Source organism: Tenebrio molitor, chromosome 2 (assembly GCF_963966145.1).
Source record: "Tenebrio molitor chromosome 2, icTenMoli1.1, whole genome shotgun sequence".
Classification (NCBI taxonomy): Eukaryota; Metazoa; Arthropoda; class Insecta; order Coleoptera; family Tenebrionidae; genus Tenebrio; species Tenebrio molitor.
In genome coordinates, this window is record NC_091047.1 from 25,614,629 (window position 1) to 25,636,958 (window position 22,330).

Below are 22,330 nucleotides of genomic sequence, written 5' to 3' on the forward strand. Positions count from 1 at the left end.
CCGGCTAATAGCTACTGTAGTGTTTTCATGTGACTTTGATAGTTCGTTATGATACTGTCTGATCAAAAAAATTGGTGGTGAAATGGCATTGTGCTTGTTTTTGTTTCCGTATGGCGTAGCTTCATCAGCTGTCAAATATTTCGTGAAACAGGGGTGTAAAACGAAAGAGTGAAAGTGAACGATAGTCAATACGAAATCCAGAAATCGTTTAAAGAGAAAAATAATACAAAAGGAACCAAAAACTTCAATTTGTCATTTATTACAACAAATAATGGTATGATCAAACGGAGTTGTATGCATCTGAAGGATTTGTCAATTACAAAAACGATCTACGTTTGGAAAAGAGAGGAAGTCACGGTCTGCTTGACCATAAATTTGTTTGAATACTCGTTAATTATTACCAAAGTAAAAAAAAATTGCATTTTTGCAAGCTAGGCTGTACAGCTAAACTTGAATTGTGGTAGCGCCGCTGCTTGCGAATAACGGATTGAATAGACGAGCATCTGGAAATCGGGGGTTACGTTTCCAACGTGCCCATTTCATTAGAATGCATTTAAAATAAATGACTTTAAGCTAAGATATTTTTCAGATAAATTTACTTAGTGCGTAAAGATAATCGCTGATAAATTTAATTTTATAGCTTTCCAATTCGACCTTCCGAGTTACATGAACACGCTATATGCACAACTACTTACTATACTTTTGCAACACTGACGAGGCAAATCGTATTCAATCTGATCTGACTAAGCAGGCAAATTCTGGCTGTTTACAGAATCTCACGAACTATCTTGTCCATATCATTTAGATGAGGTCAATCCATAGTGCACAGTTATCAGCAAATCTTCAGTGTTATTCAACCCGGGTAGTTTAAAGACTCTCATGATCTTCGCTTAAAAGAGCATGTAAATTAATAAAAGACAAAAAATGTATTATGCATAGATTCGAAACAATTGAATAGATGTGCAAGTTTAATTGACAATAGCGGCTACTCATTGAAAAAAAGCACTCATAAATAAACAATATTAAAGAAAATAAAAATAAACATAATTTTGCGTCAGTATGATGCCCATGGTTTTCCATCTGCAAAAAAGTTACTCATAAAGAAATCGAAATTTTGTAGTAATCTGTACAGCCAATGAAACTTTATCATCTACTAAATTGTTTCAAATCGATGTTCATTTAATTTTTGCATTTTTTATATTTTCTGTGATTGCGTTAAATTCTGAAATGCGTTAAATTTGGGGGCTTTTAGACGCCAGATATAAAAGCCCAGACTTTGGTTGTAATACAAGCTGATTCATAAAGTGTGGTAAATATTTGAACTTAATAGTCCCCATTTATATTCTCTTGAAAAAAAAAACACAAATATCCTATGATGGTGCTAGAGACATTTTATCTGGAAATTGTAGTAAACATTGTCTGAGAACTGCACGAATAAATTAAAAGAAGAGCACAACAAAAACGTGGGTATTCTTTTGATATGTTGAGCTGATCAGCTTTGTTAGTCTACATTTGATTTACCCAATTGGGTCGGTATGTTATTAGTGGCGGAAGTTAAGGGTGCGTGTAATGGTTGCTTTTACTAATAACGACAAAACTGATGGTTTTGAGTTACAGGGAATCATTGGAAAATGGGTCAAGGGCGCACGTTCCGTTTTGAGGAAACATTTTCGCTTCATTATTTCTTTTTAATTTTTTTCCTGGGCCTACAAATGAAATCAAAGATTCGAATATTTACCACGCTTCATGATTCACCTTGAATATTACTATATAAGAGTTTATAAGACTATATATTATAGTCTTTATTAAAACATACATTTAATAATAATAATATTTCTTTTAAGGTAAATTATTTATGAATATGTAAAAAAAAAATAAATTTTATATAAACAACATTTTAAGGGTAGTTTGAATCCTGTTTTAATTTAATTGAAAGTTGTGGTGTCGTCTCACACAAACAGTGTGATCTAAACCGGTGAAATGAAGCCTGGTCTTATACGTCCATGTATCGATGCTTTACAAGGCATATTAAAATAACTTCTTTTCGAAGTAAGTACAGTTCAATAGTGAAATAAAAACCATTACGTAAGAGTTGTATTCTTAATTTGTGACAAACGTATAAAAAAATAAAAAAAAAATACACTTTTATACACAAGCTTAAAGAAGGTAGTGTTTTAGTGATTGATAAAAACAAAATCTTATTACATTAAAATATAGATAACAATCAAACCATTCAAAAAATTTATGCTTACTTTTAATTTGTTGTTTTACGATACTACGTAGAAAATTGTTATCTAGAGTATAAAAAGCGATAAAAATGACAAAATAACTTCTCCATTTGTAATATATGAATTTGTTGAAGATTAATTAACAGAATAGGTATGTAGGTAAGTTGATTTGAAAAAAAAAAAAAAAATCGTTCAAGAATTAAATTTGGATAAATCTGGATGAATTCCTGGCTGCCATGTTTAAAGCCTTCACCTATAGTTATTTCTATGGTTCACCCAAAGATATAGTAATTTTATGGATTTTGGTCGATAATTTCTTTACAATTTTGGGGTCACTTTTATTACCAACTTGAAGAGTTATAAATCTTCTACCTTTGCAAACAAGAAACGGTCTCAGTACGGTATGGACCATTGGAGACGAGGTAGGTATACTTCGTACGCTGATAGACTGCACGTTTTTTGACAGAAGACAAAGGACAAGTGTGGCGGGAATTAATTTGCAAGGCTACAACGGTTTTCTAAATAACGTGAAACAATTGAGATGGAGAGTTTAGTATTTTTCTATCAATCATCATGTACATAAATAGAGTACAATTTGTAAATGCCGTATGTCATTTTAATTTACCCTTATAAATAAAATTGTTTCTCCCTCTCATCAGTATATTTATTGCCAATTTCAAGCAAAATACTCTATAATCTAGTCCGGCTACCATCCGTCAACTACCTATCGCAGTAATCCCCGACAACCTCGGGAGGAACTCGTCCGTTAAAAAGGGTTATACAGGTAAAGAAGTGACCACCGGGAGGAACTCGGATACGCTCACGGAGCCTAGTCGCGCGACAGGTGTTAGAAGCTTATTGCCCTGCCGTAACTGACCCTCTCAAGTTAATGTACTATTACGATCATAAAATTTTTGACATCAAACTTCTGTAACATTAAAAAAATTACTCTAAATCATGCTTTATTGAAACTGTCACATGAAAGATGAAATTGTTGTCAATTTGACACCGGTTTAAAATATCATTTTTTTAATATGCGAGTACATTTGGGTATTTGTTTTATATTTTTTATTAATTAAAACCTCGTTCTATTCCATTTGTCTGATTTTTACAACTTTTTGAATATTTTCTCGGTAAATCTGACATTCACATTTTCAAAATTGACACAACCAAAATTGAGGTTATTAATACATAAGGGTCGTTTTAGAATGTATGACAGCACGATGACATTAGTGTCCAAAATTTTTTGATCGCAATAGTACCGTGTGAGCAACAAGTACTGATTGAGTTGGCAATAAATTCTGGTGATTTTTGGTGACTTTTATGTCATGTTCCAACGAGAAAACCATTTTATTAATAAAAGATTGCAAAAACCAAGACGTTTAAATTTGAAATGTATACCAGCTGTCAATAAAACAAACCGAAATAGGTACAATTCAGTCTTGAAAATTTTATGTAAAATATTTTTTATGCAAACTGAAACAGTTATTGTTGCTCACACTGTACTATTACGATCATTAAATTTTGGACAGCATTCTTCTGTCCCATAAAAAAATTACTCTAAATCATGCTTTATTGAAATTGTCACATGAATGATGAAATTGCTGTCAAATTTGTCTACAATTTGTCAGTATGCTACCCGTTTAAAATATTAAGTTATTAATTAAAACCTCGTTCTATTCCATTTGTCTGATTTTTAAAACTTCTTGAATGTTTTCTCGGTAAATCTGAGATTGACATTTTCAAAATTGACACAACAATCAAAATTGAGGTTATTAACACATAGTGGGCCATTCCACAACATCCTGAGTTTCAAAAATATTGGCACTTCTATAGAAAGGCGGTTCATTCAAAAATCATTTTGACAAGACAATTAATTGTGCAATTAATTTCAGTAATTGAAAAAATAAACATAATACAAATGTTGCGTACCCAATTGCAAGTCAGATTGTGCTTCAAGCAAGTCTTCCTACGTTACCGTTTTCAAATTCCCATCGAAGAAGATTAGAATGCATGAATAATCTGGCGCGTTAACCAGACTGGTACCGAGAGGAAGCGTCTCAGTCCGACTGTAAAACCACTTTCGGCACATGATGTTTATTTTGAAGACAATACATCTTTGGAGATGTTGGATGACGTTGAAATTAATATTAATTTGGAAGATTTGAAAGTAAATTTTTAAATGAAAATATATAAATACTGCACCTTTATTAGTCTTTAATGGTCTCTGTGTACGACTTTAGAAAAAAATCTTGTTCTGAGCTGTACAGTGTACCGGGTGTCCCATCACTTGTGTCCCGTAGGAAAATGACTTTAAAACTAAATTATATTTATATGAAGGTATTATAGATGCATAAATACTGTTCACCGCCACAAAAATTGGGTATTACTTTTTTGTTAAAATTAATTACCTAGGTACAGCAAGCAAAAAACTATCACTTTAAAAATTAAATTTTGTTCGATGCAGTTCAAATTTAGTATACGTTATGAAATAGTTATAGAGAAATAAAATCCGTAATTAGAATTTAATTAAAATGTTTTGATGTAAAGATATTTGGTTAATTTAATTTGGGTCCTTCTACTTTATAAAAATTTATGGAAGACAAAGTTAAGTTTGTGGGTATTATTCTTGTCCGCAATTTATGGTACGAAGACCATTCAAGAGGGTTCCAGCGGTACCTGCCTGTGTTACGGTGTCAAACACACTGCACCCCTCATAAATCTTCGTCTGCAATAAATTTTCATAAAGTAGAACGGCCCAAATTAATTAACCAAATATCTTTACATCAAAACATTTTAATTAAATTCTAATCACGGATTTTATTGCTCTACCATTTTTTCAAAACGTATACTAAATTTGAACTGCATTGAACAAAATTTAATTTTTAAAGTGATAGTTTTTTGCCTGCTGTACCTAGGTAATTAATTTTAACAAAAAAGTAATACCCAATTTTTGTGGCGGTGAACAGTATTTATGCATCCATAATACCTTCATATAAATATAATTTAGTTTTAAAGTCATTTTCCTACGGGACACAAGTGATGGGACACCCGGTACAGGTGGCATGCATTGCAATTTGCACTGGAGCTAATGCAATCACGGTGAACTAAAAGGAGTTCTATGTTCATGTTGGATAGGATACTTGTTCAGAGTACAGGACTCTATAAAATTTTACTAACAATAGCTATCTTATAAAACAGAATACACCTAATTACCTTGACTTGGACACCTGATATACTTTGACTGAAGTAAAATTGCAATAGGAGAATTAGAAAAATCTTTCAGTGATGAATGACTGACAGCTGACAATGACAAAATAGTGAGTGGCAGTGAGTGATCAAAAAACTTCAAAACTAGTAACTTTTTTCAAAGGTTGGCGAAGCAACGTTGCCAGACGTTAGTGGGCCATTCCACAGACCACTTTCTGAAGTCAGTGTCACGGCCTGTTAAAATAGAGACCGCCTTGATAAGGGTCGTTTTAGAATGTAGACATCAAATCACTATATTTCTGGGTCTACTTTAACTGTAGGTATACTCTACTATGCAGTTGCAAGCGGTTTAGCTGTCAAAGGGTGCAGTTTTCCAAGTACCCAGGCGGTTGTTGCCAGAAATATAGTTGTATGTATCTTTCTATACTACCCAGCTCTAACATAATGACCACTTCTGGCAAACGGTAAATAGCTTTATGCTTGACGTTAAATTACAAGTTGTCAAATACTAATCCCCATCGTTATTAGTATTGTCTATCATAAAAAGTTAGAATTCTGGGTCTAGTATAAATTATTTTTTCTAATCACAGAAAAATCTTAAACTCACCAAATTTTAATACAGTTAACATGAAATTAAAGAAAATGTTAAAAATATGAGACGTGATTTCTTTAAACATACATTTTGGACAACTTTCTTTCAAGGTCACGAAAATCAGAGATATCAATCAACCGTAAAATTTTTGCCGAAATGTTCCATCAATTCATCCGTTTTCCGCAGAAGCTTAGTGACATGACAATGCTGAATGTTATGATTTGATTAAACTCTCTTTACGTCGTTTTACAGCACTTTAAGAAAATGTGTAGGTTAATAATCTCCATCAACACCAGCGAATTTCGTCACCATTGTTACATTCACATTATTCAAATCTAACAAAGAACAGACAAGCGCTGGCGAAATTTTTGTTCTAATAGCAGATTCATTTTCTGCCACTAGAAAAACTAGTTCTTTGTGGGTCGGCTAACGTTCCGTTAAATTGTATACAATGTGATAAATTTAAACACAGTAAATAAACATTTGCAAAAAAAAATTAAACAAGCGAAATGATCTAGAAATGGGGTTTCGCAAGTCAGATCTTATCAAAAATATTAACACATTTATAACTACTCTGTTAAGGATTTGGCAACTTTGTTACCCTGCTGTGCTAACCTCGACACAAAAGGACCTACCAGACAGGAATTATTTTCCCTGCCGAAGGGACGAGTGTGTTGAAATTTCTCCAACAAAAACGTTACAAATGCAAAGGACACTTTTTCTTTTGTTCGGTGGGGGTGAATGCCCACCAGACCCAATCCTCAAGGTCTGACAACAGGTAAACAAGACAACAGCAAAGACAGAAAACTACCTAACAAAGGGTCCGTGCAAGTTTCCGATTTTGCACTGGTGTTTACACTGCAACCAACAATAAAAACTAAATTCTAGACAAAGGTTGTTGATAACAGCGTGATAACTGTCTGTTGAAAAACATTACTCACTGGTAATACACGAGTGGGGTTTGTTGGGCGAATATCTGAGACAGTTAAGCCTTGAAGGGTGAATCTTTTACAGAAATTACTATCGAGACTGGTCCGACTCCGGACAAGAGTCAAGATATTTGTTATGGCGCATGTTTACATCTCCAGACGGACGGTTTTAAAAGCGGAATTCTAAGTAAAACAACGACGCACAAGCTCTTTGAGCACACATTTCCGCAGAGATTGACGAGTAAAAGACGCTCAAATGACTCGAAAGTGGTGTCAATATCGCACGATTATGAAAACAGATCTTACCTGGACATCCAGACGAACATCCCTCAGGATGGCATATCCGTTCAGCAAGTAGACGTTCAGTTGATTGTGGTTTAGCTTGTTGTAAATGAATTGTCCTATGTACCTCTCCAGCATGTGCATGTAGCACTTTTTCCTTATGGCGTCTGGTACTTCGTACCAACGCATTTTGAGCTTCAAACGTTAGAACACAAAATATTTACATACACCTTTGTTTTGATGCCCATCAGCGAACCACACGACGTGCTCTAACCATTTGACAGTAGAACAGCTGTTTCCGTCCATGCGCACACCATCGGTGGCAGCCAAGGACGTTGGGTACACTGCGGAATTTAGGTTTTGAGATGGGTCGAGACGATCTTTGGTTCAAACATAATGGGACGGGGTTTAATGTGAACACGACAATTTTGATATTGATTTGACTGAAATAGTTATTTTGTTTGGGAGATTTTACATCAAGTATTATGTGTAGGCAACCAACAATACACTTCTTGTTTGTTTTGGCAGGGTTTTTAAAAATGAATGCAGACGTTCTGTATTTTAAAACACTTAACTTTAAACATGTGAATATTAAAATAAAAAAAGTTCATTTAAATTTAAATTTGTTATGTATAACAGTGTGGCACTCTAACATTTAAGAAACACGGACTTTTGTTATTAAAAGAAATATAATATACAGTCGGGACGAGTCTTTGATAATAATTAAATATTATTAATTGCTATTAAATTAAGACAAGCATTTTGTGTAGCTATGGGTCAATAATTCCTATAGATATATGGCTTGGAAACCGTGTAAGAAAAATTTTCTCCATTTAAATTAAGTTTTATATCAGAGTTATTTGGAAGTGAGATGGAGTAGGTAATGGCAGGATAACTGTTTAGGAAGAATACATTTTACATGAGACGAAAAACAAAAATACGCAAATGGAACAAATGTCAAAGGGTAGCGTCCAGAGCACACTACTTTATGTCCAATTTTATAATCGCGTTAAAAAATAACACATTACAGCACTTTTTTTTAACGCAAATGCGTCAAAAAATGAACCGCTATGGCACTTTTTGACGCTTCTGGACCGATTCAAAAATCACATATTTTATGAATGCAAAACCTGCAATATACCAAAAACATTAAAATACCTATTACGCATCATAATGTGTATTTAATTTCTATTTCTTATCTATATTTTTATTGATATTTCACTGCTAACTGTTTTATTATGGTAAATTATCTTGGTAAATAATCTTTTTATTATATTTTTAACTGGTAAATCAAGCATCATACGTTTTAATCTTAAAATTCTTAAAATCTATCTATCTTATCTTGTTGCTTACTTTTGTGTTTGATATCAGTTTATCATTGTACAAAGTTAATGATTTTCGTTTATTACTTCATGAAAATTTTGGAAACATTTATATTGCACTTATCTATTTTTTTTAATCTTCTATTATAATTCACAATATAAAAATTATTTCCAGAATTGAACGTAATCTTATGTGTGTTTTTAATAAAATTTAAAAGATATAATTTTCATAATTTCCGTTTTTAAACATGGCTGCTCTCCCTGAACAAAAATGTTGACACACAGTGTACCGCGATCAATAGATTGGGAAGTTGTTATTCCAAAGTTGCATAACTGGTTGCCTATGTTGGCAAACTGTCCTGTCAAACTCATTCTTTAAACATCACCGAAAACGTCAGAGGTCAGAGATTGTGTGTTGTGTTGTAACCTCAATAGTGGTGACAAAAACCACGTTGTTCGATTCTGATTTTCAACAGTATTTATTATTTATTTATTTATTGTAACAAAAGATCAAAATGTCCGGTGAAATAATTAATAAATTAGAAAATGTCACAATCAACGACAAAGCCGACAAGGGCGACGTGGACGATGATTTTGTGGATCCCTGGACAGTTGTTAGCAAGTCGGAAACTGGCATTGATTACGACAAATTAATAAGTGAGTACGGTTCTCGTGCTTACAAAAATTTTTACGCGTTTTTCACACACTTAGACTCGTAATTGATTGTTGCATCATGTTATTCAAGCCTTTCTGGTGTCTTCATTTTAGAGAAATTTGGCTCAAGTAAAATAGACCAGGAACTTTTGGACCGATTTGAAAAAGTGACAGGGAAGAAAGTCCACCATTTTCTTCGCAGGGGTATTGTGTTTTCCCACAGAGACATGCATTCCATTTTAAACCAGGTTGAAGCTGGAAAGCCTTTTTATTTATACACTGGTAGAGGACCTTCTTCACACTCCATGCATATAGGGCATCTTGTCCCCTTTATTTTGTGCAAATGGTTGCAAGATGTGTTTAATGTGCCTTTAGTCATTCAGATGACAGATGATGAGAAGTTCATGTGGAAGGATTTGAAAATGGAAGAGGCCCAGAAAATGACAATGGAGAATGTTAAAGATATTATTGCTATTGGGTTTGATGTTGAGAAAACTTTTATTTTTTCAGATCTTACTTACATAGGGTAGGTACAACTGTCATTTCTTTAACAATAAATAATCATGTTTTTTAATACCAGACAGTGTCCAGAATTCTACCAAAACATGGTAAAAATTCAGAAATGTGTGACATTTAATCAAGTCAAGGGGATCTTTGGATTTGATGACAGTTCTGTTATTGGCAAAGTGGCTTTTCCATCAGTGCAAGCTACTCCCGCTTTATCCACTTCTTTTCCACACATTTTCAAAGGGAAAAAAGTGCCATGTTTGATTCCATGTGCTATAGATCAGGACCCATATTTTAGAATGACAAGAGATGTGACACCGAGACTGGGATTTAAGAAACCAGCTCTTTTACATTCTACATTTTTCCCAGCTTTGCAAGGAGCACAGACTAAGATGTCAGCTTCAGATTCCAACACTACTATTTACTTAAATGATACGCCAAAACAGTTGAAGAATAAGGTCAACAAACATGCATTTTCTGGTGGTCAAAGCACAGTTGAGGAACACCGCCGAGTTGGAGGAAATTGTGATGTTGATATTGCATATCAGTATTTGACATTTTTCTTAGAGGATGATGACAGACTGGAACAAATCAGAAAGGATTACACGAGTGGCGCTTTGTTAACAGGAGAATTAAAGAAGATTCTCATAGACACACTGACACCTATTGTAACAAGGCATCAAGAGCGCAGGGCGAAAATTACTGATGAGGTGTTGAAGCAATTTATGACACCTCGGAAGTTAGCATTTGATGTTTAATTTGAAGTGAACTTTATTTATTTATTGACATATTCATCACCCTTTTCATTTCATATATTTACCATGCTTAATATTTAAGGTTTTAATTTCGAAAAAAAAATGCAAAAGGTGTAAAATAAAGAAATTTTGGTTGATTACATATAAATTTTCCTGAATTCTGTTTTATCTATTGTAAGTTACCTGCAACACAAAATACACGGTTGTATGAGTGGGTTGCTCCGAAAATGTCTGCAAACTAAAGTACAGACTGATTCACATTCGGATCATTTAATTAAATGGTCTAAGGATTCACATAACTTTTCGACCCTGACGAACCTTCCTTAAAATCTCTTCCTTCTTACGATTATAATCATTGAATCTGTACAGCCAAATAGACTGAAAAATGCTGCTGTTTAGTATTTTGACAACTACACTTTGTGATTAATAAGTGTAAACTGAGAACGGATTTAAGTGATTTAACTAACGAAAATTTTTGAACTGAATAAAAAAAAAATTGACAAACATAATTACATGACACGAAAAATTGAAAAAATTCCCAAAATTCCCACACCAAAAGTTTTGTCGAATTTTGTCGACGCGTTTCATCCAACCAAGTTGGCATCATCAGAACGATGAACAAACCAAGACTTAACCTAAGAACAATTGCTATTTATATCTACCACTACTACCACACTGGATTTTTCAAATCTCCCAAACTTACGGTGAGCCATGTGCTCTTTAAAACGTGTTATGATCGGTCGTTTTGTTTGTCCAATATATTTTTGATTACAATCTTTACAATTAATTTCATAAATCCCCGACTTTTCATTCCTGTTGACTGTCTTTCGGATTACCGAGTAGACTTTGAAGACTAGGTCCGGCCGTGTAAGCCACGTTTAAATCCAGACTTCTGAAAATTCTTTCTAATCCTTTTGTCAATGCTGGTATATATGGCAATGTTACAAACGTTGTTTTCCAAATGTTTCTTTTCGAAAAGTCGAAGTTTCTTTGACCATTTGTTTAAACTTAAACCTATCAATAATTTTATCTACAAGGCTAACATCGAATCCGTTGCACTTTGCTGCATCCCTAATGACACTCAGCTCCTTTCTGTACCTTTCCTTGCTTAGAGGAAAGGTGAGAAGTCTGTGAACCAAGAAATTTAAACTTGCCATTTTTTGCTGTGGAGAGTGGTTTGAATCATTAGGGATATAGCGAAGTGTGTTTGTATCCTTTCGGTACACATCAAATTCTAAAATGTAAACAGTTGTTGTCTTCTTTTTCCCATGTGAATTTTATGCTTTCAAAGCGTTTATTAAGCTTTTCGATGAAGTTATCAATGTCGCCTTTATTTGTGTCGAAAATTGCAAAAATATCATGCACATACCTTAACCATTACTAGGAAAGTATACAAGCTCTTTCTCTAAATCTTTCTCAAAACGGCTCATGAATAGATCAGCAATAAAAGGAGACAAAGAGTTTCCCATTGCTGTTCCCTCATTCTGTTGATAAAATTTATCGTTGATTTGAAAAATGTTCTGCTTCATGCAAATTTCGGTGAGCTGAATATATTCCTTTACAATTTTGTCATCTAAGTGGTTTTCTAACAATAATTCTTTAAGGTATTCAAGAGTCTGTGGAATTGAAAGACTAGGAAAAAGAGAACTTACATCAAATGAAACCAAAATCTCGCTGTCTTTGAGTTTAATATCTTTAATTCTGTTAATAAAATCTAATGAATTTTGGACTGAAAAACTTGATTGTTTTATGGGAAAGTTATTGAATTCATTTGTCAACCATTTAGAAATTTTTGAAGTTGGAGCATTGATTGCAAAACAATGAGTCTCACAGATTTTCCAGGTTTATGAATTTTCAGTGTGTCTTGAAAATCTACCACTGCTTTTGGAACAACTTAGACCGTGAATGCCAATTTCGTCAACTTTCACATTGCATTTGCAAATATGAGGTGTACAAAGATTACAACCCAATCTTAAACCAATACAAACTTGGAAGGAAGTGTTATCTAAAAGAGTACTTAGGTACCAATATTAATTAATTTAATCAATTAAAAATTTATAATGATTTTGAAAGTTCTCGTGATTCGTGAGTAATCAAAATCTGCGCAGAACATTATCACCAGTGGATGTGCAAAAATACATATGAATATGGTGATTGAATTTTTAAAAACAGAATATTACTAAAAGTTCTAAAAGGAATTTTAATTTGATTATTTCCTTCATTTAGCAACCAATTACGTGACAAATATTGACCAATCAAAACGAGAAAACAAAAAATAACCCGATAAAATTTCTCTAAAATGCACACTGTGCAATAATCGGATAAAAAATGTCGGTACCTGTTTTTTTTTTTTAATAAATTATTTTGAATAAAAAGGGTTGGAAATAATGCGGTTGTTTTCATTCTATTCAGGAAATAATCAGCCGTATACCCCTGGTGCAAAATTTTAATATCGGTAAATTTTTTGCTAATCAACTCAAACATCCATAAATTATTCGGTCAGAAGACTTCGTCTCGTGCTCTTATTTGCTAATAATAATTGGTCTTCTGACCTCATTTATGAATGTTTTCATTCATTAGCAAAAAATTTTCCGATAAAAAAATTTGCACTTGGGATATAATACCTATGTGAAAAAATTTCGCTTAGCGATGATTTAGGCGAGCAAAGAATATTTTCCTACTGAAAACAACATAAATTTAATTAAGCATGATTGAAGATGACTGTCAAATTACTTATTGAATAATTAAAAAGTGTAATGATCTAATACTACACTGACTTCCAAAATTAATGCATCACTTGTATTTTTACGGTTTTTTTGAAAAGTTTTACTTTAAAGCAAAAAATTGTTATACACATTGAAAATAGAGGAAAAACATAGATCATTCTACAAGAGTAAATAAAATTTCCAGCCACTGTGTACAAAAATGAGCAAAAATATCGTTTTTGCTTAATTTTTAAATTTACTCGAAAATAATTTTTTAGTAACAGTTGAAAAATTTAATCAGTATTGACACCAATCTTCATTTACTTTTAACATGGGTGATGTTAGGAACAACTTCGTATTTAAAAAGTCCGTGCCAGTGGTTTTGTTAGCCCAGAATTAAGGGAGTCGGAGGATTATAGCATATCACTTTGATATGAACCAATCTACCGTATCTAAAGTTCTAAGAAGACATCGGGAGACTGGACGGCACACAAAGAGGCGGAAACAAGGCCGAAAACGGATCACAACACCTCACCAGAACCAATACTTAAGGTTAATAAGCATTAGAGAAGGGTTTCTCACTGCTCTCCGACTTCAAGATCGCATGTTAGACAATATGCACTCCGCCTGGGTGAAAATACTGTTAGAAAATGACTAAAGGAGGATTAGATACATCCGAGAAGACCAGCCACTGGATCCAAGTTAACTGCAGCTCTTCGGAGGGCCCGTTTAAACTTTGCATTAGAACATGTCAATTGGGTCGAACAAGAGTTTTGGCCTTCGATGAATCCAGGTTCTGTCTATACAAGTCTGACGGACAGGTAATAGTGTATAGACGACCTGGTGAGTGATATGCGCAGTGTAATTTCGTTACTAAAGAGAGTTTTGGGGGAGGGTCAATAATGGTATGGATAGGAATATCTTTAGACGTAGCTACAGAGCTGGTGGTTTTAGTTAGACGCAATTTGAATGCACATCGATATAGCACGAACATCTTGGAACCTGTTGTTGTACCTTATGCCCCATTCGTAGGGCAAGACTTCATTTATATGCACGATAATAGACAGCCACATATTGTAATGGTAATTTCCGACTAATTTAGGACTATTGAAATATCAGTTATGAAGTGGCCAGCACGTAACCCTGACCTCAACTCAATCGAACACTTATGGGATAATATGGAAAAACTGTTACAGGCAATGTAAGGACGTCCAAATGACTTCAGTCAGCTAACAAGAGCACTTCCTGGATATTTGGCAAAATATAGGCTAAAATCATAACAGAAACCTCATTTTTAACATGCCACTATGTTATTGAGCTACAATTAACGCTAGAGGGGACAATACAAGATTTCAGGAAAATAATCTTTAAATTTCGATGGTTTTTTTGATTTCTCATTTTTACTCGTGATGTTACCTTTTCGAATTTTTGTATTTTTTTTTTACATTTATGTGATCTTTTTTGTAAGAAAATGTGTTGAAAATATTTTCCATGGTTCAGCTGTTATTGTTGTTGACATATTTTTTAAAATATTTCAAAACTTGCTTTTTTAATTAAAAAAATCAAAGTGATGCCTTAATTTTGGAGTTCAGTGTACATTACTTTACTTCTTTCCGCCAAATATTCGAACCTGCGCAAAACTGATACAAGTGTGATGGTGAGCGTCATCGAAGCGAAGGCCGTTGTGTTTTTCTTCTGACGGAAAAGGTTCCAGTTGGAAGAGTTCCGTAAAATAAAACACACATGTGAGGGACGCAAAATACCTTTTATTGAAAAAAATGCCTGTTATAACTTAGATTTCCGGTGAACAAATGAAACGAATCCAAAATAACGGAAATTAAGTTTAACGAATTAAAAATTAAATTATCTAGCTGAGGCCATGGCAAAGCCAAACAACAATATTAATTACAAGTTTAAATTTGCAAAAAAACAGGTACTTAATCAAATTACAATACTTACAGTTATCACAGGCAGGGACGGTTAAAAACTCTCTTCAAAACCGTATCCCAGATATTACCTACTGATCTTTTACAACTCGATTAATGACAATCCTATACTTAATTAATTACACAGGTCTACAGTGATTTCGTTGTTTGCATAAAATTGACAGTTTTTGAACAATTTCGACCCCTTGATTATGAAAATGATTTTGGTTTTGCGCTAGCACGTCTAGTTTTTTCACAATTCGTTTTTTCTTAAAATTGGAATATTCACCTAGTAATCCGCACTGTCAGTGTCAAATTTTTGAATTTTCTTTGGAGTGTACTATGGCGGCCAAAAAATTTTGGCCGTCACTTTCTTGACATTCAAGTAAAGTGTAAATAAACCTTTAGGAATTGTAACCCCACTTTCGATTCTTGTCAGTTTGACAATCAATTTAAACTGTTTGAAGCTCAGATATTCCAAAAATCCGACATGAATGAACAAAACTAGAGCAATCGTACATAGATAACCTGAGGTAAACGTTCTGTGTAGTAGACATGACAAAATAATTTTGAGTTTTGAAATTTACCACCCAAAAAATAACGTTCATAATCAAGACGGTAATCATGATGACAATAAAGTACGGACTACATTTTTTTTTTGAATTGACAGACAATGACGGCCAAAATTTTGTGGCCGGCATAGTACCTATGGTGACATTATCTTTTCAGTTGCCTGTACACAAATTGTCCGTGCACAAAATCTATTCTCGTGTCAAAAATGGATTACTCCCTAGGATTTAGGGATATTCGTTACTAAGTTGCCATAAATTTGGTTAGGTTGGAAGCTATGTGGTTTCTGGTGACAAACAAAAGATATCCCAAAAATGTAAGACAGCAAATTAATTGTAACAGTTGCAAATGACTAATTTCTCGCTAAGTGATAGATGATTTTTCGTTTCACAATCAATTTTGGTTACTGGTGGCATATTTATTTGGTTTTAATCTCTCAATTCAAAGTAACCAACCTTAGGCATTCAAAATAACTTTTGAAAATCTAGTTACACACAACATGAAAAACGTTATTTCCCTAAAAGTTCGAATTCTAGGGAGTAATCTACCGAGTGACTATAAATGATTGAAAGAAAATAGTGGATTGGCAACACTGATGGAGTTGGTAATGCAAGTCTTCTCGTGCATCATCTGTCAATCATTTCTATTTAGGTTAGGTTGAGTCACGAAGTACGGGGTGATCAAGAAGGACTGTTTAAGTTGGTAACACTGGATCGTATTTTAAATCGTATAACAGGAGTAACTTCCGGTTGTTGGTGGCTTATCGTTATTAATGATATACCTATATCAGATATTTGTCAAATAAACCAACAAAACATATCCAGTTGCAGTGTTATAAATAACCGAATTAAAAAATTTTCTTAATTGTACTGACAACTTAAACAGTCCTTCTTGATCACCCGGTACTTTGTCGATTTAGATTTTTTTGACGTTTGTTTCAATTTTAAAAATTACGTGTGTCATGCCAACGATGTTGCCAACTAAAGATTTCAAATGTGTTACCAACATAACAAAATAATTTTCAATCATTTATAGTCACTCGGTATTTTTGACACGAGAGTAGTTATAAGAACGTCAACAACAAAAGTGTGATTATATTAATGGAGTTAATTCTCCTCTTTCCAAACAATAATAAACAATACCCTGCTTCTCTCTGGCCGTTAACAGTATTCTTTTACATTTCATATCTTCTTCTTGTGCAACCACTTCGTGTAAGTAATATTTTGAATGAAAGAAACCGAATTTATTAAACTTAACTTCAAATTTGAAATTTGTAATTTTTGCACCAACGTTAAAGTAAAAATTACTACTAAATATAGTCTCTGAACGACAGTGCAGCAACTTGCAAACACTTTGATAGTGCGGGAGTTTAGTAAATGAATAGTACCGGGTGATTTTAAATGATTGTGACTTTTTTTCTTAAGTTGGGAACATTTTTCATAAATTATTTTGGCAAATTTGGTACTATTGCGGCCAAAAAATTTCGTCCGTCACTTTCAAGGCCCTGACATAAAGTGTAAACTACCCTTAAGCATCAATAACCTCGCTTTTTTATCGTTATTGTCATTTTGACAATCTGTCATTCAGTCCATCAGTTCAAATTTTGTGAATACAAAGGACAAGTTCCACTCTTACACAATTACCACACGACCGCTAGTGACACTAGACTAGAGGCAGACTTGCGGCTATTTTTAAGGCAAAGACAAGGAAGTGAAACATTTATTTTTGTTTAAGTACTTAGCTAAATCAAAAGATAAAATGAATGAAGTTTAAAATCAATACTTGGTAATCGCTCCATTGGCGTCAATAATTCGCCTTACACGACGCGACATGGAGAGGCATAAATCTCTGTGATAATTCCTAGGTAATGATTGCCATGCATTAGTAATCGCAGTCAAAAGTTCTGCCCTATTCCGAATCACTTGTCGTTGTTGCAAATTACAAACCAAAAGTCCCTACATGTTTTCTATAGGGTTCGAATCTGGACTGCGACTCGGCCAATCAAGAACGTTTATGCTATTATTCCTTAACCATTCTGCTACCTTATGTGCTGTATGCACTGAACTGAACTTGTCTTGTTGAAATATGAAGTTAAAATTCGGAAAAATTCTTGAAACTAAAGGCATCATCACGTCTTTAAGAATCCTAACATAAACATCACTGTTGAGCCGATCTTCTAGATGCAATATTAGCCTGGGGCTATCTACTGAAATCCATGCCCATATGTTTGCCGAAAATCGACCGCTCCTTTCTGTTGTATTTGCTTGTATTTACCGCTTCAACAGCCGTCATAAAAGGACTATTGCGTAATATATTGAGATGCATATTATCTTCTTCTGCAGTAGATGTGCTAGGCCTCCCTGAGCCTTGGCGTCTTTCAATAGTTTCATTTTGTTTCCATTTCTGAAGAATGGACAAAATTATACTTTTAGGTATACGAAGGTCCATCGAAATTTGAGCTTGGGACATTTCTCTTTGTGCAAGAGTTACTGTTTTAATTTTATTAAAATTTGATACCGATGGCATTTTGCTTGACTTTCAAAAGTGACAAGTAAAAACATCAATCATAATGACAATAAGGAATGGACTACACCGATTTTTTTGAAATGACGGAAAAATGACGGACGAAATTTTTTGGCCGCCATAGTACCTTAATCAACACATTGGCGTACGTAAGTCATTTTGATATTTTATGTTTGAATAAATTGTGTCAAATAGGCGAGGACGCCTATGTTTATGTCAACTATCACATTAAAAAGCAGAATAACCAACAATAATATTATCTACCAACCTATGAAAAAAAGTCACATTCATTTAAAATCACCCGGTAGAATGAATGAATTAATTCAAAATTTCGATACAGTAATATTCTATGAATGTTGTTGAAAGGAATTCCTGGAAGGCATTTAAGAACGTCATAGAAAAATTTGCTTGGAAATCACAAAGATGAAGACTACAAAAATATTGTAAGAATCATGTTGGAAAATTTTCACATCTTGGGATGTAATATCTATGAGTTTGAAAGTGCATTTCCTATTTTCGCACTTAAATCTTTTTCGTAAAAATCTTGGTGCTATTAGCGAGGAATAAGGGGAACGTTTTTACCAAGATATAAAAGAAATGGACAGGTGATATCAAGGAATATGGAGCGTATCAATGATGACAGACTTTTGCTGGGTGTTACAGCACGATGTACCAAAAAAAAAACATACAGCAGACAATCAATTAAAAGAAGTTTCATCACAAAGCGTCAAAGGTGCAATTCTCATACATAAGGAATAAAAAATTTAGTTTGATTTTAAACTATTAATAATACATACATATAATAAATACTATAATTTGTGACAATACCACGAAATTTTACAATAACACTGAAGACCAAAATTGATTAAGTGGGTACTATTTTCTCTAGTCGTTTTCTCAGTCAATTATTTTTCTTCAGATTTCTGACTGATTATTAAGAAAAGTGTACTGTTTTTATTTCCAACGTTTCGTTAGCTTTCACTTAAAATCATCACCGCTGTGAATTATTAAAAAGAGCAGTGCCATTGCCATCTAGAACACAAAGCCTTAAGGCAGCAATTGTTTTTGATCGTGACGTCACAGTAAAGGCTTCATCGAAAAACGCATTAAACCTCCAGAATTTAATAAAAACAGTAAAATTTTTGGTTAGAACTCTTTTTTTTTAGTAGAACGATGTGTTTATGCTTTACAATTACTGCCTCGTGGAGTTAAATGCCATTAATGACGCGAAAATTGTCATTTACAAGTGAGGTTAAGTTTGTGTATTTATTGTTTTTTCGTAATTTTTACTTTGTGAATCATTTAAATAACACCAAATCACAACAAATGCTTCATACATCTTAATTATATGTGTAGCAAATATAGTTTCAACTAAATTGCCCTTACAACGACTTGTAATCACGAAAATGTTGATAGGGTATAAAAATACTTCCCAGGTTTCAACGTCTCTTGCGACGTTCGATGAACAGTAAATACCCTGGTATCAACTGAAACTATTATATACACTTGCCACCAAGCTTTTGCTTATCTCACAATTTTCCATAAGAATGATTAAAACACCGTATTTGATACTTTCTGAAAATGTAAACAAATGTCAAATTTTGACGTTTGGCCTTCCTCGTGACGTCACACGCTGTCTGGCTTAAGGCCTGGAGTTCGAGATGGCAATGACAGTGCGCTGGAAGTGGGAACTGAAAAAAATCATCACGAGCCAGATTTGGGCAATAAGAAAGATGTCTGTCTTCCTTTTTATTTTTTATTTTTGTTACAAGATAAACAAATTTGTTTTTTTTTTATAATACCAGCGAAAATCTTTTTGTTTTTTTTAAATGACTTTAGTATTGAACGTTTTTCCAAATGCTAAACTCAAAAGTGAAGGTTAACATAAGTCAAAACTTTGGCATCAGTTGCCAAAATTCCCAGTGTCAATGGAAAGAGCCGACATAAAAACCGTATCTCATTGCGACTGTCCCAACGGCAGAAGTAAAGATGTGATTGTGATTACTATCGAAACATGTTGTAAACGAAACTGCGACGGTATTCACAAGGCCCAGAGCCAAAGAACAACCCCAGGTAATAATCTAAAATGCATGAATTAGCAAAATAAATAAATCCAATCAAGATGAACACGACGAGAAACTCGTCGAGTCCTCACCGAGTGTGCGAGAGGTGACCTCTGATGAATCAGAACATCAATCAGTGGAGCCGCAGCGCTCGGAAGTACAATCCGAACAGTCCATTGTCAGAAGCCATGAACCTTCCAAAGTAAAAATAAACGAGAGTCAAACAGGAGATGGGGAGAAGCCTCTGGTGGTTACTAAACATTCCGAAACCGAGGTAAAAATTGTACCAGAAAAGCAGCAACGGTTGTTTAAGCTGCCCTTGTTAGTGGATCGACATCATGGAGCAGGATGCGCTATGGAGATAAGTGTGCTAGAGAAGCATGAACAGAGTTGCATTTACAAGAAAAGCGACGTACCGGGGCGAAGCATCGACGATAAAGTGGGGAGTTACGACTGCATAGGAAGATTGGTCTTCAGAACCTGCAACTCAAATGAATTGGAGTCCGACTCCAGCGGCAGCCAAGGTGACTTGAGTTTTATTTTGTGGAAGACACAAATGTAGTCATCAACCGTACCCTTGATGAAGGTCGAGGGTTTTTAACAAAATATTCTTGTGGTAGGGACTAATGGTGGTTTTACTGGAACGAATCACGACAGTGGAACCAAGACACTCCCGGCGAGAGATCCTTCCAGACACGAGGACCCACATGTAGCGAGCAGCATACTGCAACCTTCCAGACACGAGGACCCACATGTAGCGAGCAGCATACTGCAACCCCAACCCAATCCCACTCCTAGAGCAGAACCTTCACAGATGTCGACCCACAGCAAAAGAACATCATTGCATTCTGCTTCAACCAGCGACTATGACAGTGTCAAATCAACACCAAGTCCTAGTCCTAGTGGCTACATAACCCCCAAATCAGAACAGAGTCATCTCGACCACGGCCACGCCAAAACAGAATCGAAGATAAAACACGAGCTGGTGGAGGAGGAAGCTGTCGTACCGGAGAAACAAGAACCTGTACAATCATCTCACTCGAAGAGAAGACATCATCAGATAATGATAACTACTAATAAATTTCCAGAAATTGACCCTTACGAGGTTTTAGTAAAAAGTAACACGAAAAAACACTATCCGGGTGACGACTGCAAGTTGCACGTCCCTAGAAATCCTCTTCTGTTCGGCGGTAATCAGATGGAAAAGATTTACACTTCGAAGAAAACGTTTCCGGTGTATACCGATGAGGGAAATCAAACGGATGTACTTTCTTCTGCGGACGAGAAGAGTAGAAAATCTGAGGAAACTATCAGTTCGTTGACTGATTTGTCTAAGTCTGCGGGGAAAAGGAAATCAAGTTTCTTAGGTTCACTGTTTCGGAAAGGTTCGATCAAATCATCAAGTACCATGGAATCGAAAAGACCAGTTAAGAGATGAAATTTACCAAGTTATGCAATAAAATATACCTCAATAAAGTTATTTTTGATTCTTCTATGATATGAGATAAATTTTTTACTGATCGATAGTCTCTTTTTTTGAATTTCATAAGTTTTAAAGAAAGTTGTCTTCAATTTTATGCAAAAATGAGAGCATATAAAATTTAAATTTCGTGTTCTAAACCGTTATTTGTTGATGGATTTTTAAAGTATCACTTAATATTACCCTATTAAGATCATTTTTGTTTTTTTCTGATAATCAGAAGTATTTTGTAAAGTGGTTAATGAACTGTGGTAAATTTCCTTATCAGCGAATTTGTGCGTATGACAGGATTTGAAGTAGACACAAATTGTCCATTGGACTTGATCTTTATCTTTTGAAAATTCCATGCGTGATATGTTATTTTAATTTATTTTAGTCATTTCTTTCGTATATGAGGTCGCCTCTAAAAGATTCATATTTTCAGCTATAACAACTGGTATGAGTCAAATCATTGATGACAATAATGCTACTCCGGTTTCACGAGTCAAATCATCGATTATTAACCATATCATGAGCTTATACATAGTTGATGAGAGAATATAATGAATGAAGAAATGAGGAACGTTTAAATCTATAAAAGACATA

General features: G+C 34.2%; 3 protein-coding genes across 4 annotated transcripts in view; 2 read left to right on the forward strand and 1 right to left on the reverse strand.

The window, feature by feature from the left end:
• Atg2 (Autophagy-related 2) overlaps nt 1-7,671 on the reverse strand; it is a 28,397-nt gene extending 20,726 nt beyond the window's left edge. Inside the window, exon 1 of one of the 2 annotated variants that reach the window (XM_069036830.1) lies at nt 7,266-7,671. In XM_069036830.1, the coding sequence (XP_068892931.1) occupies nt 7,266-7,430 (165 nt within the window). In that variant the 5' untranslated portion in view covers nt 7,431-7,671. The remainder of the gene's footprint in view (nt 1-7,265) is intronic. The other variant, XM_069036829.1, reaches the window with a different exon arrangement.
• A 1,215-nt stretch (nt 7,672-8,886) lies between these two features.
• On the forward strand, nt 8,887-10,637 carry TrpRS (Tryptophanyl-tRNA synthetase). Its single transcript, XM_069036831.1, has 3 exons — nt 8,887-9,220; nt 9,332-9,743; nt 9,798-10,637. The coding sequence occupies exons 1-3, from the start codon at nt 9,079-9,081 to the stop codon at nt 10,480-10,482; spliced, it is 1,239 nt and encodes a 412-aa protein (XP_068892932.1). The 5' UTR covers nt 8,887-9,078; the 3' UTR covers nt 10,483-10,637.
• Nucleotides 10,638-19,216: 8,579 nt separating this feature from the next.
• On the forward strand, nt 19,217-21,760 carry LOC138124167 (uncharacterized). Its single transcript, XM_069039117.1, has 3 exons — nt 19,217-20,275; nt 20,325-20,789; nt 20,886-21,760. Exons 1-3 carry the CDS (start codon nt 20,131-20,133, stop codon nt 21,701-21,703), a joined length of 1,428 nt encoding a protein of 475 aa, XP_068895218.1. The 5' UTR covers nt 19,217-20,130; the 3' UTR covers nt 21,704-21,760.
• The last annotated feature ends 570 nt before the right edge of the window (nt 21,761-22,330 follow it).

Bases quoted from the DNA above. Each gene is read 5' to 3' on its own strand.
- TrpRS (XM_069036831.1), top strand. From the start codon at position 9,079: ATGTCCGGTGAAATAATTAATAAATTAGAAAATGTCACAATCAACGAC. The intron at 9,221-9,331 runs GTGAGTACGGTT...TCTTCATTTTAG, and splicing joins TGATTACGACAAATTAATAA to AGAAATTTGGCTCAAGTAAA. The intron at 9,744-9,797 runs GTAGGTACAACT...TTTTAATACCAG, and splicing joins TCAGATCTTACTTACATAGG to ACAGTGTCCAGAATTCTACC.
- LOC138124167 (XM_069039117.1), top strand. From the start codon at position 20,131: ATGGAAAGAGCCGACATAAAAACCGTATCTCATTGCGACTGTCCCAAC. The intron at 20,276-20,324 runs GTAATAATCTAA...AATCCAATCAAG, and splicing joins GAGCCAAAGAACAACCCCAG to ATGAACACGACGAGAAACTC. The intron at 20,790-20,885 runs GTGACTTGAGTT...TTCTTGTGGTAG, and splicing joins CGACTCCAGCGGCAGCCAAG to GGACTAATGGTGGTTTTACT.